The 17,113-nt window shown below is 41.5% G+C and overlaps 1 protein-coding gene across 2 annotated transcripts in view; it reads right to left on the bottom strand.

Annotated features, from left to right (window-relative positions):
- The window catches only part of tns3 (tensin 3), a 493,703-nt gene that overhangs the window by 218,987 nt on the left and 257,603 nt on the right, over positions 1 to 17,113 (bottom strand). For both annotated transcript variants that reach the window (XM_078538616.1, XM_078538617.1), the window contains exon 4: positions 7,998 to 8,036. In XM_078538616.1, coding sequence (XP_078394742.1) covers positions 7,998 to 8,036 — 39 coding nt within the window. The remainder of the gene's footprint in view (positions 1 to 7,997; positions 8,037 to 17,113) is intronic.

Below are 17,113 nucleotides of genomic sequence, written 5' to 3' on the forward strand. Positions count from 1 at the left end.
ATCCTGTCCCCATGCTATCCTCTAAATTATGCACAATGTCTGTATGTGTGCTGCGGCTGCCAGTGACAATTTGAGTTATGTAGCAGTAATGGAATATAATGTGGAAAATGGGAGGTTGTTCATTTTGGCAAGAACAATAGAAAAGCAAAGTATAATTTAAATGGAGAGAGACTGCAGCATGCTACAGAACAGAGGGATCTGGGAGTGCGTGTACATGAATCACAAAAAGTCAGCATGCAGGTACAGCAAATAATTAGGAAGACAAATGGAATGTTGGCCTTTATAGCAAGGGGAATGATGTATAAAGGTAGGGAAATCTTGTTCGCAGTGTACAGGGCATTAGCGGGATCACACCCAAAATACTGTGTGCAATTTTGGTCACCTTACTTAAGGAGGGCATTGGAGGCAGTTCAGAGAAGGTTCACTAGGCCGATTTCTGGGATGAATGTCTTATGAGGAAAGACTAAGCCCATACTCTTTGGCGTTTAGAAGAACGAGAGGTGATCTTACTGAAACATATAAGATTCTGAGGGGGCTGGACAGAGTCACTGCTGAGGGAACGTTTTCCCTCGTGGAGGAGTCTCAAACTGGGAGGCCACAACATTCAAAATAAGGGGTCTCCCATTTAAGATGAAGATGAGGACAAATTTCTTCTCTCAGGGTCCGTAGTCTTTAAAATTCCCTCCCTTAGTGAGTACTGAAGGCTGAGTCATTGAACATATTCAAGGATGAGTTAGTCAGATTTTTGATTGACAAGGGAGTCGAGGGCTATGGGAGATGGTGGGGGGGGGGGGGGGCAGGAAAGTGGAGTTAAAGCAGCATCAGATCAGCCATAATATTACTGAATGGCAAATCAGGAATGAGGGGCCAAATGGCCTACTCCTGCTCCTACTTCTTATGTTCTTATGTTGACTATCACTGTCATCTTGCTGCTCCTCCATTGCTTGGCCAGGTTGCATCTGAGAAAAGAGCAAGGGTAAGGTTAATGTGGAAGGAGGTGGGGAGGAAATCAGAAGTTCTTGCTTATACCACCTGCAGCTTGTAAATCGGAAGAGATTGTGTGATGAGGAAGATTGGGATGTGCACAAGAGGATGGGATATGAGAATACTGTCTTCGATGGATTTAGCCCTTCCTTTGGCCACGGCTTCAGCAATGGGTGTCCGAATAACGTCAGCAATGTCTTCTGTACGGGGACCAGGACTTGCAGGCGTGCTTCTCTTACCCCTGTTGCCTCTGGTTGTGCACCACCTTGTCCTGCAAGAGAGAAGGAAGTGTATCAAAGTGTCATGCAATCGGTTTGGCTGATATGGGCATGAGGTTTGCAGCAGTGTTAAGTGTGTGAGTGGAGCACATAATGTCAGATATGAGTCCTGATTGATAGGGATTGCTGGTAGGTGAATGGTGGGGTTGTGGTGAACTGAAGACTGTCCAAGGCTAATAGTTCAGTTGGTTGAATATGGGATTTAAAGATGCATTCACTGACATTGACTGTTCATGTGAAGTCACAGAACTTCTTGTGACATTATATCCAAGTTAACTCCTGACATTGACCTACACGGCTACTTGCTTCCAATGCCGGCTGAGTGCCTGTCTGAAGAGCCTTCTGACCCCTGCAGATACAGGACATCTCTCTTACCTTCCACCTCCGCCACAAACCTCCACTGCAATTTCTGAAAACCTTAGGGAGTCCACACTCTCTGCGGTTGTTCAATGTTTCACAGGTCAAATTCACTTACTGCACAACTGCCCACACCTGATGTTGTCTTAATGCACTTGCCCCTTAAAAAGGTTCAGGCTAGCTTTAAGCAGCGCAGGCTACCTTTAACAAGTGCCACTCATGATGTTGACTGGACGCCAAAGCACGGGACCAATCAGCAGTATGGTTTCTGCTGACTGGATGCTGAAATCTTTTAAAACAGCAGGCAGCACAAAGTTGGGGTGCTGTCTGTATTGCAGCCAATGGGAGCAAGTTAATTGTGCATTATGATCCCCATGCTCAATTTCAGGGGCTATCAAATTTCACCTCCACTAGATCTGAAAAGTAGCTCCATACTTTATGTAACACACAGCTACGATAACCATCCCTGAAATAAAAATTGTGCCAATTATTATTTATACACAAGTATTAGTCATGATATTTTAATGTAACTGACTATTGAAATGGTCATGCTTCATTGTCATATGAAAAAACAGTGCAAATTTAGTGAATCTATTCTATTGTTTTCAACATGTCGTTGCACCATTAAGCAGACATTTTTCAAAAGAAAAACATTTTGAAGGCAGTCTGAAATTGTATGGTTAATTACATCCAACTACATGGAATGCTTGTTAGCTAAAGAATTATAAATCATTCTAGCATCCTGAAATATTGCATTCTGTAATTTTATCCACAGCCAAAAGCTTAGAACATGTTTTTCTTAGCAGTGCTATATTTTGCCATCTGGACTTTTGACAGCCAAGGTCATGCACCTTTACAAGATAAAGGGCAATGAAGATGGGCAACAAAATTCAATTTCATGGGAAACATTGAAGTGAACAGGAAATCAAAACTAATAGCAATTTTTCCTTTCACAGTCATCCTATTATTAGCTGGGAGAATTATTTAGGTCAGCAGTTATGATTCTATGTTTGTCCTTTTGGTTTGATTTGATTAGATGATTCATCTGAAAAGCATCAGAAAATCAATTCTGAAGATTATTTGTAACTTGAGTCAGAACAACATGAATTATGGAAAACATTCTAAATTAACACAGCGCCATAATGCACAAACAACAATATAGCATTCATTTTATATGTGGCAGGTTACTCACCATGAAATCCAGACATTTAAAAAATATTTTTCTTCTTTGGTATTCATTTCCAAAGAGGCAGAGTGCTACCGTGTAAAGCAGAGCTTCTCGCGGTCTATTATTTTAACGGGGGATAGGTACTGTCACCGTTTTCATTTCTACAATTATAGGAGGTGCATAATTTGTGCTGAAAGCTGCTGGGATATAATCACTTATGAAGCTCAGTTCACAGCAAAGTTTGCTATCTTCTACATCTCATCTTTGACTGATTAGCTCTCAATTTTTAGAAAAAAAGAAATAAATCATAATCTCGATTGAGTTTTACATGGGGCAAATTTGTCAATTGGGCTGCAACAACAGATTCTGTTCCATAATGACTATTACATAGCTGTGAAGGAGATGTTGTTACAAATTAAAGATACTAGGATGTACACCAAAGGGATAATCCTTTCCCTTTTAAAGGAGTTTAAACTCCCTCCAGCGTATGAAATATGACAAATCTTTTGACCTCTGTTTCACCTCTAGCCTCCTTCTCTCCATCACAAACATTCTTATCCTTCTGCTTTATCGATATTATGGTCATGGTTCCTCTGAATCTTCCTCTTTTATTGGACTTGGGAGTTTTAATTCCTAGAAAAGCAGAAGTGATTCCATAGGGTGATGCCACATAGGCTGTCATTTTAAGCCAAAAGTCAGCTTTTTTTAAATCACTAATGGAGCTTTTTAACCAGCTGCTTTTGTAACATTGACATCCATCTGTATTAGTGCAAGAACATGTCAAGGCAGAGACCACTGCAACTTTCAAGGGAAAGAAGATAAACATATGAAACAGAGGAACACTCAGGGCTATGAGGAGATAATAGGGCAGTGAGGTTAGTCTTGATACATTTGGACAAAAAAACCTCCTTCCACACTGTAAACTACTCTGGTGACTTCATCAATATCGTACCAATGAGCATCTGCAATTTTATCCTAAAGTTTGCTGCTTACCTTTTGCTCAGGATGGGGCTGCATCAATGTAAAAAGTGCAACATTACAGCAACAGGAGTTGCAGGCTGGAGAAATAAATTACTGGGCCTCACAGTGTGGTGCGAATCTGGACTCAAGAGGAGCTTGGGATGGAACAGGTTGTCACAAGCAAGTGCCCTAATTGGCTGTTCAGAGTTGGAAAGTATGAAAACTGGCAGTAAGAAGATTATGCAGTAGCAGGAGCACCCTCAAGTGTTTGAGCCAAGAACTGATAATGCACTCACAACATAAATATGCTTTTCTTTCCTCATTTCCTTGCAATGTACTCTTCATTTGGAATTCTGGAGGCAGTTATTGGTCCTTGAGTATGACGTTCCCAACATGGCTGACACAAACATACACAGGCAAACTTGTCAAAATACCTTCCTCAGAGAATCTCATTTGCTACCAGCCTGGCTTTGAACCAGGTTTTTCAACAGGCTATCCTGAAATGTCTACAATGCAAAACTTAGTTTCTAAAAGCAGAAATCCACTTTTCTCACCCATCCACATTGTTTTTTTGGGAGAAAAGTTACACTGAAAGATGCAAAGTAGACAGACTAACATTGTTGAACTACAAGTGCTACTCACTGGCTGCCAAGACCTACCCAATTCGATATTTGAGTGAGCCCCCAAATTGGTTCCCAGAATTCCTGCTTGGAACAAGATGGGCCCTTATTCCCAGATTCAAATTTGGGTCTTATACTTGTAAGAGGACCCTGGTACAATTTTTGTGGACCATGGGCAGGCCTTGATCCTTGGTTTTGAATGACCTAACCATTCATGGGTACACTGATCACAGAGAAGTTTTTTTTTAATGCTATTTTTGTGAGAAGTGCTCTAAATAACCCTGCAAGACAAAGCAGTGGGTGCTTCCCGCTGCTCTGTGCTGAGAAGTAACATAACTTAGCTAGTAAAATCCAACATGAGCCCTATGCACATTCACCCTTAAGTGAAGTAAAGCAAACTCTGTAAATTGACAGGATGACCGAGAGTTTACATCATTAACAAATAAGCATAGGTTTCAAATTAATTCTGTTAAGTACTATTACTGGGGTGTTTCAGTTTAGATCAGAAAGCCTGCCTTGGACTTGACAGGATGAATGTGGAAAGGATCTTGTGGGAGAATCTAGAACTCAGGGTCACTGTTTCAAAATAAGGGGTTGCCCATTTAGGGCAGAGATGAGGAAAATCTTTCTCTCAGAGGATTGTGAGACTTTGTCTCAACCACCTTTTGAGGAAAAGGATTCCAGAGTCCTTGAATGTTATTAAGGCAGAGATAGATAGATTCTTGATAAGCAAGGGGATGAAAGGTATTGGATGCAGGCAGGAATATGAGGTTAAAATCAGATCAGCCACAATCTTATTGAATGGTGGAGCAGGTTTGAGGGGCCAAGTGGCCTACTCCTGCTCCTAGTTTGTATGTTCGTATTAGGGTTTTTTTCAAGTTTCTACATTGATCAGGTAGCCTTCTGCTGAAACTGGCCCCCAGTTGACTAGATAGCTAGAGTGTGATGCAGAATTAATCCAACGGCACAGGTTCAATCTTCATACCAGCTGTGGCAGTTCACGGAGGCCTGCCTCCTCGCCCTGCCCCACAATTGCGGAGGGGAATCTAAAACACGGGCACAGTCACAGGGTAAGGGGCTAACCATTTAGGGCTGAGATGAGGGGAAATACTTCACTCAAAGGGCTGTAAATCTTTTGAATTCTCTGTCCCAAAGGGTTGTGGATGCTCCATCAGTTAATACATCTCAGGCTGGGATAGTCAGATTTTTGGTCTCTCAGGGAATTGGAATATGGGGAGCAGCGGAAGAATGGAGCTGAAGCCCAAGATCTGCCATGATTGTACTGAATGACGGAGCAGGCTCGATGTGCTGTGTGGTCTACTCCTGCTCCTATTTCTTATGGTGCCCCCAAGCTATATACAACCAATCCTCTCTCTCTCTCTCTCTCTCTATAATGGAGAAAGAGATGCCTGTGGTGCTTTGTGGACTTTGGCTAATTACCTCATGCTAAAAATAGATGACACATATACTACAAGAGATATTTTGACCATATTTCCACAGAAGGGATTTGGGAATGAGTTGCGTATAATTGCATGTTAAACTGAAGTGGATTGAAACAAATAAATAAAACAGTGTAACAAGTGGTATCTGGGCTTGTCTCACTAAAATGTTTACTTGTAAAGATCTAACAAGTGCACATAAGTCACATGAGTCAAGCGAAAGGCGCTATATGGAGTTCAAATTGCAAGGAGGTGCAATTGCTACATACCTGTGTTACTGTATTTTATGATTTTATTATTAATCACAAGTGGGGACACATTCCAAACATGAGTTTTATTATTATATTGCACAAGGGAGAGTACAAAAGAGGTTTATGAGGATATAAAAACAAATATGCTGGAACGAGCATCTCAGGCAGCATCTGTGGAAAGAAGCACAGAATTAACGTTTTCAGTCAATGGCCTTTCATCAGAACAGGTCTATTCTCATGAAAGGTAATTAAGCTGAAATGTTAGCTCTGTTTCAAGCATCCACAGTGCTTTGCTTTTGTGTTGGGTTTATGAGGATATGACCAGGGCTAGAGAATTTTAGCTGAGGGAAAGATTGAATAAGCAGTGATTGTTTTCTTTGGAACAGGGGAGGCTGAAGGGAAACTTAATTGAGATGTATAAAATTATGAGGTGCCTAAATAGAGTCGATAGGAATGACCTTCTCTTCTGCCAGCAGAGCATCCAATAACCTGGGGACACAGATTTAATGTAACTGGTAGAAGGATTAGAGAGAAATTGAGGAGAATCTTTTTCACCCACAAGACGGTGGGGGTCTGAAATTCACTGCCTGAAAGGGTGGTAAATGCAGAAACTTTAATGGATAGACACTCAAAGTGCCATAATTTACTGGGCTATGGACCAAGAGCTGGAAAGTGGGATTGGGTTGCATAACTCATATTTGGCTGGCACAGGCACAATGGGCCAAATAGCCTCCTTCAATGTTGTAAACTTCTAGGACTCTAAGAGGTGCTCAGACTTCATCCAAGAATTAACAGTACCACTGATATCAAGAAAAAATCAAAGTGAGGCCCAAAGTTTGTGACATATGAAAACTGGGACAGTGGGGGAGAAAATACCTTTTTCACCTCTGCAACCCCAACTTAAAGTCCAGCACAATCTAATCATACAACAGCCTCTTTATCCTGAAGGCTAAAGCTGAGTTTGGCTTGTCTTGGTCTAGTTTCACAGCTGTCAAACATTACAAGCGTTCTAAAAATGGGTTATCGTAGAATATGGAAACAATAAACATTGATATTTATAGCCTTGAGCTTGAAGTGCAAATGCTGAAAATAATGCCATTGTTTTCAATATAGCAACAACTGTGCAGCAAAATATACAACTCACTTAGAATCATTTATTAGTCACTAATCTGCCATGGGGATAATACTTCAGCATTAAATTAATATTTGGAATGAAACTCTTAAAACTGCATCACTTAAATGTCAAAAAATTTTTGAAATGGAGGTGAAAGGACCTTGTTTTCTGGAGGAGGTGCTACAAATAAACCCATTTGCAATTTTGTTCCATTGTTGACCATGGAATAATTGATTTCTGTTCCACAGGGTGAAAGGCCATATGAGTTACATAAATGGTGCTTCAGGCTGAACACTGTACTAATAAACAGAAAACCAGAACACAAGACACTGCCTTTGTCAGTGGGGATTTATATGGTCCTGAAGGCATATGCTGCTTCTTAACATGCATTATGTTCCAGTATGTCTACCAAACAATGTTTTCGTTCATCCAGACACAGATTTAAAGACTGAATCCTATTAGTTCCATGGTCACCAAACTTCTACTTAAGAGAGAAGTGACATTCTACTGCTCAGTTGACAAACGTGAACTTTAATACTGGCACCTGGCCAACAAGCGTGTTTGCTTCTTTCTCCTTCTACTCACCTTTCCAATCACGTGACAATATCCAGTCCAAGTTCCCTAATCAAAGCATGTCTCAAAGTTAAAAATCAGCAATCTGAGCACGTTTCTGCAACCATTCCTATCATCCTTCGGCCAATTACCATAATAAAGCAATACTGCTGCTAAGTTTTGCTTAATGTTTGCCAATTCACTGCTCGGATCACAAGCCATTTGTCAACAGCATTACCATGAAAAACAAGAATCAAAATTAAGAACTACTTACCAGCTCATAGTTGACTGGTGGCAAGCACGGTGTCACAACCTGGGGGGGGTAAAAAAGTAGGTTTAATTTAAATGTTTCAAGCCAAACATTTTCGAGGTTCTTGCAAGCTGTGTGGATGAGAGCGGAGACTGCAGGGAGAATGAGTGAACTGACCACGGCACCATGGTACAGGGAGCCATTCAAGTGGGGACAGGAAATAGGAACGCAGTAGTGGTAGGGGATAGTACAACTAGGGGGATAGATACTGTTCTCTGCAGCTGTAAGCATGAGTCCTGAAGGCTGTGTTGCCTGCCCGGTGCCAGGCTTAAGGACATCTTCTCAGGGCTGGAGAGAAACTTGGAGTGGGAGGGGAGGGAACCAGTTGTCATCGTCCACATTGGTACCAACGACATTGATAGGACTAGAAAGGAGGTTCTGCTGAAAGAATTTGAACAGTTAAGATCTAAATTAAAAAACAGAACCTCCAAGGTAATAATCTCGGGATTACTACCTGAGCCACGGGCAAACTGGCAGAGGGTAAATAAAGTCAAGGGGTTAAATGCGTGGCTCAAAGATTGGTATGGGAGGAATGAGTTTCAGTTTATGGGGCACTGGCACCAGTACAGGGGTAGAAGGGAGCTGTTCTGGTGGGATGGGCTTCACTTAAACTGTGCTGGGACCAGTGTCCTGGTGAATCAAAAAACTAGGGCTGTAGAGAGGGTATTGAACTAAATAGAGAGGTTAGGGGAGGGTTCTGGAGAGGGGATACGTAGGTTTACAAAGCAAAAGGATATGTCAACATTGCAGGGCAGCTATTTAGGTAATGATTCCCAGAGTGTGACAAAAGGGACAGAGTGTACAAACATAAAAAAACGCAGCAAATGGGGTCAAAGGGAGCAAAAATGGCAAAAAGGCAAAATTAATGGCTCTTACTTAAATGCACACAGTATTCAGAACAAGATAAATGAATTAACGGCACAAATAGAGGTTAATGGGCATGATCTCATAACCATTGCGGAGACGTGATTACTAGGAGATCAAAACTGGGAACTAAATATTTAGGGGTATGAGACTTTTCGAAAGGACAGGTAGGAAGGAAAGGGTGGTGGGGTAGCTTTGATAGTATAAGATGGAATAAGTATGATAGCAAGAAATGATCTTGGATCGGAAAATGTAGAGTCCATATGGGCAGAGGTAAGAAATAACAATGGGAAGAAGATGCTGGTAGGAGTAGTCTATAGGCCCCCTAACAGTAGCTATGCTGTAGGACAAAGAATAAATCAGGTGATAATGAGGGCATGTAAAAAAGGCAGTACATTAATCATGGGTGACTTTAATCTTCATGTAGATTGGGAAAATCAAATTGGCAGAGTTAGCCACAAGCAAGAATTCATAGAGTGTATTTGGGACAGTTTCCTAGATCAGTATGTTGTGGATCCAACCAGGGATCAGGCTATTTTGGATCTGGTATTGTGTAATGAGGAAGGTTTAATAAAATCTCAGAGTAAAATATCCCCTAGGAAACAGTGACCATAACATAGTAGAATTTAGCATTCAGTTTGAGAGTGAGAAACATGGGTCGGAAACAACTGTGCTAACTTAAATAGGTGTGATTACAATGGAATGAGGGCAGAGTTGGCTGGAGTGGACTGGGAAAGGAGCTTAGCAGAAAAGGCGGTTAATGAACAATGGTAGACGTTTAAGAAAATAGTTCATGACTCACAACAAAGATATATCCCAGTGAGGAAGAAGGATTCTAGAAAGGGGATAAACCAACCATGGTTAACCAAGGAAGTTAAGAATAGTGTCAAATTGAAAGAAAAAACATACAACGTGACAAAGATTACTGGTAAACCAGAGGATTGGGAAAGTTTTAAAAACCAACAAAAGATGACCAAAAAAAATGAGAGAGAAAATAAACTTTGAGGGTAAACTAGCAAGTAATATAAAAATGGACAGTAAGAGCTTCTTTAAATATATGAAAGGGAAGACAGAGGCCAAAGTGAACATAGGCTCCTTAGAGAACGAGGGAAATAGTAATGACAAACCAGGAAATGGTAGAGAAGTTGAATAAATACTTTGCATCAGTCTTCACGGTAGACACTAATAGCATTCCAAAAATACTGATCAATCAAAGGGCAACAGGGAAGGGGAGGCAAAGGGCAACAGGGAAGGGGAGGAAATAAATATACTAACTATCACTAGAGAACAAATACTAGGAAAGCTAATGGGGCTAAAGGCCGATAAGTCCCCTGGACCTGATGGGTTGCATCCTCGGATATTAAAGGAAGTAGCTACAGGGACAGTGGATGCACTGGTAGTAATCTTCCAAGAATCCTTAGATTTTGGAAAAGTCCCAGAGGACTGGAAAACTGCCAATGTAACACCTTTATTCAAAAAGGGAGACAAAAAAACAGATAACTATAGACCAGTTAGCTTAACATCCATCACTGGGAAAATGTTAGAGTCTATTATAAAGGATGTAACAGCAGAGCATTTAGAAATGCATAATATAATCAAGCAGAGTCAGCATGGCTTCATGAAGGGGAAATCATGCCTGACAAATTTATTGGAGTTCTTTGAGGAATTAACAAGTAGAATAGATAAAGGGGAACCAGTAGATGTAAAATATTTAGATTTCCAAAAGATGTTTGATAAGGTACCACCCATAAGGCTACTTAATAAGATAAGAGCCCATGGGGCAGAATATTAAGTTCGGCGGGTGGGTGCGCGACCGACCTGGCCGAGCGTAAAATGACGCACAATGACATCGGGCAAGCATCCCGACATCATCGTGCAGTCCCGCGATATTTTGTTCGGCAGGCGCGTGCCGAAGTTGGCTGCACGCCCGCCGACAATTAAAAGGCCTGTGAAGGCCATTAAAAAGGTAATTAAATTCAAATTTACGCTGCCCATCCAACCTAACAGTTGGCAGACAGGTGAAAAGGCCAAGTGGCCTTTGCACTTTTTAGGAAACCTCATCCACGGGCAGGATGAGGTTTCCTAAAGCAAATAAAATTTAAATAAAAATTTTACACTTGAATTAAAAACATGTCCCCTCATGACTCTGACTTGTGACATTTTTATTTCCTTCAAACATGGCTTCATCTCCCTGAGGCAGCTCCGTGCACTTGCATGCGCAAAGTCTGCGCTCAGCCCACCTGCCGTCCTCCGCCACAACCCCCCCCCACCCCGCACAGGTAGCGCTTAATTGGCCCGCCAGTGTAAAATCGCAGTGTGGTGCCAAACGCAGGTGGCGGTCAGCTTCCCGTCTGCCCTCGCCGAGCCACATGCCAAGGGCAAAATTCTGCCCATCATGTTGGGGGTGATATGTTAGCAAGGATAGAGGATTGGCTAAGTAATAGAAGACAGAGAGTTGGGATAAGGAGGGCAGTTACAGGGTGACAACCTGTAACGAGTGCAGTGTCACAGGGATCAGTGCTGGCGCCACAATTATTTACAATGTACAGTAATGACTTGGATGAGGGAAGTGAATGTACTATCGCCAAGTTTGCGGATGACACAAAAATAGGTGGGAAGGCAAGTGGTGAGTATGACACAAAGAGTCTACAAATGGATATAGGCAATAACCTAAGTGAGTGGGCACAAACGTGGGAGATGGAATATAATGTGGGAAAATGTGAGATTATGCACTTTGGCAGGAAGAATAGAAGACTGAATATTATTTAAATGGAGAAAGACTGCAGAAAGCTGCAGCACAGAGGGATTTGGGGGTCCTCGTGCATGAATCACAAAAAGCTAGCATAAAAGTTCAGCAGGTAATAGGGAAAGCAAATGGAATGTTGGCCTTTATTTCAAAGGGAATGGAATATAAAAACAGGGAAGTCTTGCTAAAACTATGCAAGGCACTAGTAGACCACGCCTAAAATACTGTGAACAGCTTTGGTCCCACTAACTAAGGAAAGGTATACTGGCATTGGAGGCAGCCCAGAGAAGGTTCACTAGGTTGATCCCGGGTATGGAGGGATTTTCTTATGAGGAAAGGTTGAGTAGGTTGGGCCTGTACTCAATGGAGTTTAGAAGAATGAGAGGCGACCTTATTGAAACAGATAAGATTCTTAGGGGTGAAAACAAAAAGCTAAAAGCTACTGCGGATGCTGGAAATCCAAAACAAAACAAAAACAGAATTACCTGGAAAAACTCAGCAAGTCTGGCAGCATCGGCGGAGAAGAAATCAGTCAACGTTTCGAGCCTTCATGGCCCTTTCTGCCGAAGGGCCATGAAGGCTCGAAACGTTGACTGATTTCTTCTCCGCCGATGCTGCCAGACTTGCTGAGTTTTTCCAGGTAATTCTGTTTTTGTTTTGTTTAAGATTCTTAGGGGGCTTGACAGGGTAGATGCTGAGAGGTTGTTTTCCCTTGTGGGAGAGTCTAGGACCAGAGGGCATAATCTCAGAGTAAGGGGTCACCCATTTAAGACAGAGATGAGGAGGAATTTCTTCTCTCAGAGGGTTGTGAATCTGTAGAATTCTTTACTGCAGAGGGCTGTAGAAGTTGGGTCGTTAAGTATATTCAAGGTGGAGATAGACAGATTTTTAATCAGTAAGGGAATCAAGGGTTATGGGGAAAAGGCAGGAAAGTGCAGTTGAGGATTATCAGATCAGCCATGACCTCATTGAATGGAGGAGCAGACTCGATGGGCCGAATGGCCTCCTTCTGCTCCTACATCTTATGGTCTTAAGTTAAGGCAAAACAAATAACAGTTATGGAACACAAGTAATTTTCTTAGAAATTAGAATTCAGGTCGCAATACCCGAACAGGAAAAATGACTATATTTCCAATTCAGGAAGCAGTAATGTTGTTTTAGGAAAATATTAACCAGCATGCTAGCAGCACATCCTTGAGAGTATACCACCCATTACCTGATAAAAAAGTCATTGTGCAATCAAGCCAGAACAAACTAACAAGGTAAACACACACCTGGTCTACTTCAGTGGATAGCTGCAAATGATCACATTTGTGTTTCTCGAGTACTTTTAACAAATTCTTACACCAGCCGTATCATGAGTTTGAACATGCAATGACCAATACTGGTCAATGATTTACCCAAGAGGAAAATTGTTTTCCTCCATGTTTAAAGCTGCAAGAGACAAGTAGCCAACTGAATATAGGGTATTATCAATCATCACTGGAGATCTTTACATTTTCAGTGAACTGGCATGTCTTACTTTTCTAACTTATTTTGTATAAACAGATCCATGGGTAAGAAATTTGATTCATCAGTTTATGTATTATTTGTAATGCTGCGTTTTATTTATTCTTAGTACTCTTGGAATGGCTGAGTACATTTTGACCCTAACTATGGTTGTAATTTCAGAATGTTATAAATTACAAATTATCTTTATTGTCTTGAATATTATCTCTTCACAATACAAGCAACTTTCTGGAAAGTTACTACAGGCAGAAACAATGTTATAATACTACAGCACCCGTCACATGAAGCTGTTTTCTATCCATCGCAATGTGAGTGGCATTGGCAAGGACACACTTGTTGCCTACCCCTTATTATCCTGTGGAAATGACGATGATCTTCCTAAACTGCTGTTTACCAATTGTTTTTACAGATAAGTGGATTGTTAAACCACTTCAGGGGACATAGCATGAATTGCAACTGACAGGGTCCCTTCCCTGGAAGACGTGATGAAGTTCTGTGATAATCATTGTCAATTTTTCTGGACTAAATTAATTTAATTCAATTTCACAATTTGCTATGTGGGATTTGAACTCCTGTCCTCTACATTGCTTCTACAGTACCATAACCACTAGATATCATTATCCTCTGGGCTGATAACAATATTGTGTTATAGTAGCATAAGGAACACTTACAAATGAGCTAAAGACTAAAGTTCAATCTCAGGGTTCAGATGTTATGCTCATTACCTGGCACAACTGAATTCCTTGATTAATTACAAACTGCTCAGTTGGTAACACTCTCGCCTTTGCGAAGACTGTGGCTTCAAGTGCGACTTTAAGGCCTCAGCACTTAATCTAGTCTGACACTTCAGGGCAGAATGAAAGGAATGCTGCATTGTACAAGGTGGTAGTTTGTCTGATGAACAATTAAAACTGAGGAACCAACCACCTGATTAGGTGGACATTAAAGACTGATCATAAGCAGCTGGTCTTACAGGCTCAAACTCTTTCGAGTTATCAACAGTCACAGATTGCAACTCTTTCGAGTACAATCACAGTTCTTGGTTTTTCCGGGAGTGGGACATGAACCCACAACCCTCTGATTCAAAGGCGAGGGTGCTATGAACTGAGCCACAGCTGACACCTCCAGTTCTTGGTTTTTCCAGGAGTGGGACATGAACCCACAAACCTCTGATTCAAAGGCGAGGGTGCTATGAACTGAGCCACAGCTGACACCTCTCTTACAGGCTCAACATGCGCTTCACTCAGCTCAATTTACCAGCACATTCATCAAAGCTCAATTTTTAAACAGTGCCGCTGAGCTGAACATTTATCAACTGTCTCAGCAGCTGTCATGGTTAACATTTGGAAACATGCTCAACTCCTCAATAGACTGGGAGAGTTAGAACATTGAAACTTCAAAACAAGTGGTTAAAATGCCAATGAATAAAATAAAATGATAGAAAACATTATGCCGTTGGTTGAAAAACTGCATGTGTTGCTTGCAGAATGTTTGCCTCTTTACAAATAACTTGCCCTAGCCATAACAGAAAATGGTATATGCCTGCTGACATAAGCACCAGAGGAAGATCGTTGTGGCTCAAGAAGCATGTGCACACATCTGGCCACATAGAACCTTTGGTTATTTCTTCTCATTTCGCAACGTTCCCTCTCCAATTCTTTTATTGCCATTTGCACAAATAGCTCATGAATAAATGGATTTGTATAAAGAACAAACAAACTTGCATTATGCAGCATTTTTCACATTCTTGGGACATCCTGAAGCTTCAAATTCAATTACTGGTAACTGCTCATGTCATCATGTAGGCAAATGCAGCAGCCAATTCCTGCACAGCAAGGTCCCACAAATAGCAATTGGATAATCTCTTTCTATTTATTGATGTTGTTTGAAAGCCACACGTTAGCCAGGACACCAAGGTAACACCCCTACTTTTCTATGAACAGCACCATGGGAGCTTTTAGGTTCACCTGAAAGGGTAACGTCTCATCTAAAATCCAACACCTTCACCACAGCGGCAATCCCTCTATCGTGTACTGAAGTGTTATCCTGGATTATATGCTTACATTTCTGAAATGGGGCTTTCATTCCCCCACCTTCTGTCTCAAGAGGTCAGAGTACATCAGTGACTGTCAAAATAGTACTGATCACTGTAGGGCTAGAATATGTCAGAAATATAACTTGCAAACACCTATTCAAACGCAACATATCTGCGCAATGAAACATAGCACATCCGCTTTGGGTTTAGCTTTCAGGTTGGACTCAATTTTTCCAAATGGAAAACAGGCCAATGACATTTGGAAGTAATCACATCGCAGCCTCTCTTAGGAAAAGGACTGCACAACAATCTGACAGATATGCTAGGAATATGGAGCACATGATTATCATAAATTAATATATCCCATTCACTACCACCAACCCCACTTAGTCAGAGGAAGCTGACTATTAATCTATTAATAAAAGCCTCATTTGCATTTCTCAATTTGTAATACAGAAAGGTGGACTGAATGAGTACAGCTTCACACTTTTCAAAACTTCAAAATATAAAACAGTCCTATTGCACAAGATTGGGAGAAGGAAAACTAGACTTGAATTCAAAGTTTCTTTACATGCCTAATGCAGCAAAGTGGAATTCTGAGACCTGCTGAAAATGGTTTCCTTCAGGGGTTTCTAAATTCAGCCAAAGGATATTTTGTGATGAGGTGCAAAGTCACTTTTACTGCTGCATGACAAGAAAGTTACACGAGATAAAATGAAAAGTAAAAGAGGGTGGGACAGCGTGACAGTGCCTTCTCCAGTTTTCTCATGCTTATGGAAGCTATCGCTCTTAGACATATTACTATGGGTCAAGCAAAAACTATTGTCTATTATAGTTGATAGTTTCACAGCATTTTCAGTAAACTCATGGGAGCAGATTGTCCACTTATAAATGAAGCATGGCACAGGAAGTACAAGAAGGGGTAAGGGTTAAGAAAAAATCTGACAAGAGGAAGTATTATTCTCAGCACAAGTGCAATCTGCACAAGCACAAAAGGTGATTTTCCGAACAACTTGCTGGAAGCAAAAGCATGTCAACAAGCACGGGATATTGGGTAATGGATTTCCTGGCAAAATATGTATTTTCATAAATTTGTGGCCAGGTTTTTTCCTATGGTGGGCGGGCTGGGCAGGAGCAGGCGGCTCCGCGCCGCCTTTTTACGCGGGCAGGCCAATTAAGACTTGCCCAGCGTAATACGCGGCTGGTAGCTACCTGTGCGGGTAGGGGGAGGAGGGAGAAGCGGGGCCAGCGTGCTTTCACACATGCACGCAGAAGTGCGCAGCAATCTCCGAGGCACGGAACTGCCTCAGGGAGATTGAATGGGTATTAAAATAATTAAAGCATTGATTTTAAAATTTATTTAAACATGCCCCCTCATGTGACTGTTTCTACGTTTATGAAAATTTATTTATTTATTTAATAAAAGCTTCAGGAAACCTCATCCCGCTCGTGGATGAGGCTTCCTGAAAAATGCGGAGGCCGTTTGGGCTTTTCGCCTCCCCGCCAACCTTAAGGTTGGGTGGGCAGCATTCTCAAGTGGCTCAATTGATTTCTTAATGGCCTTAATAGGCCGTTTACATTTCGGTGGGCATGCAGCCGACTCCGGTACGCACCCGCCAAACAAAATATCGCAATGGCGTGCAATGACGTCAGGACGCACGCCTGACGCGATCACGCGTCATTTTACGTATCGGCGTGTCGGGCCCGCCCCCACACACCGACCAGAAAATTCTGCCCTGTATCTTTGTTTCTATTCAAGAAAAGTAGCCTAATTCCATGAAACTACCAGGGAATGTACGTTTCAGTTGTTCCCACCTTTATAAACTGATTGAATACAAGCACCTTTATTTTGAATGAAAAAAATTAGTACTGGATCAATGGAGGAGGCTTCATACAAGATTTCTTTAACAAATATTACTTGTGAAA

This window comes from Cetorhinus maximus, chromosome 3 (assembly GCF_964194155.1).
Source record: "Cetorhinus maximus chromosome 3, sCetMax3.hap1.1, whole genome shotgun sequence".
Taxonomy (NCBI): Eukaryota; Metazoa; Chordata; class Chondrichthyes; order Lamniformes; family Cetorhinidae; genus Cetorhinus; species Cetorhinus maximus.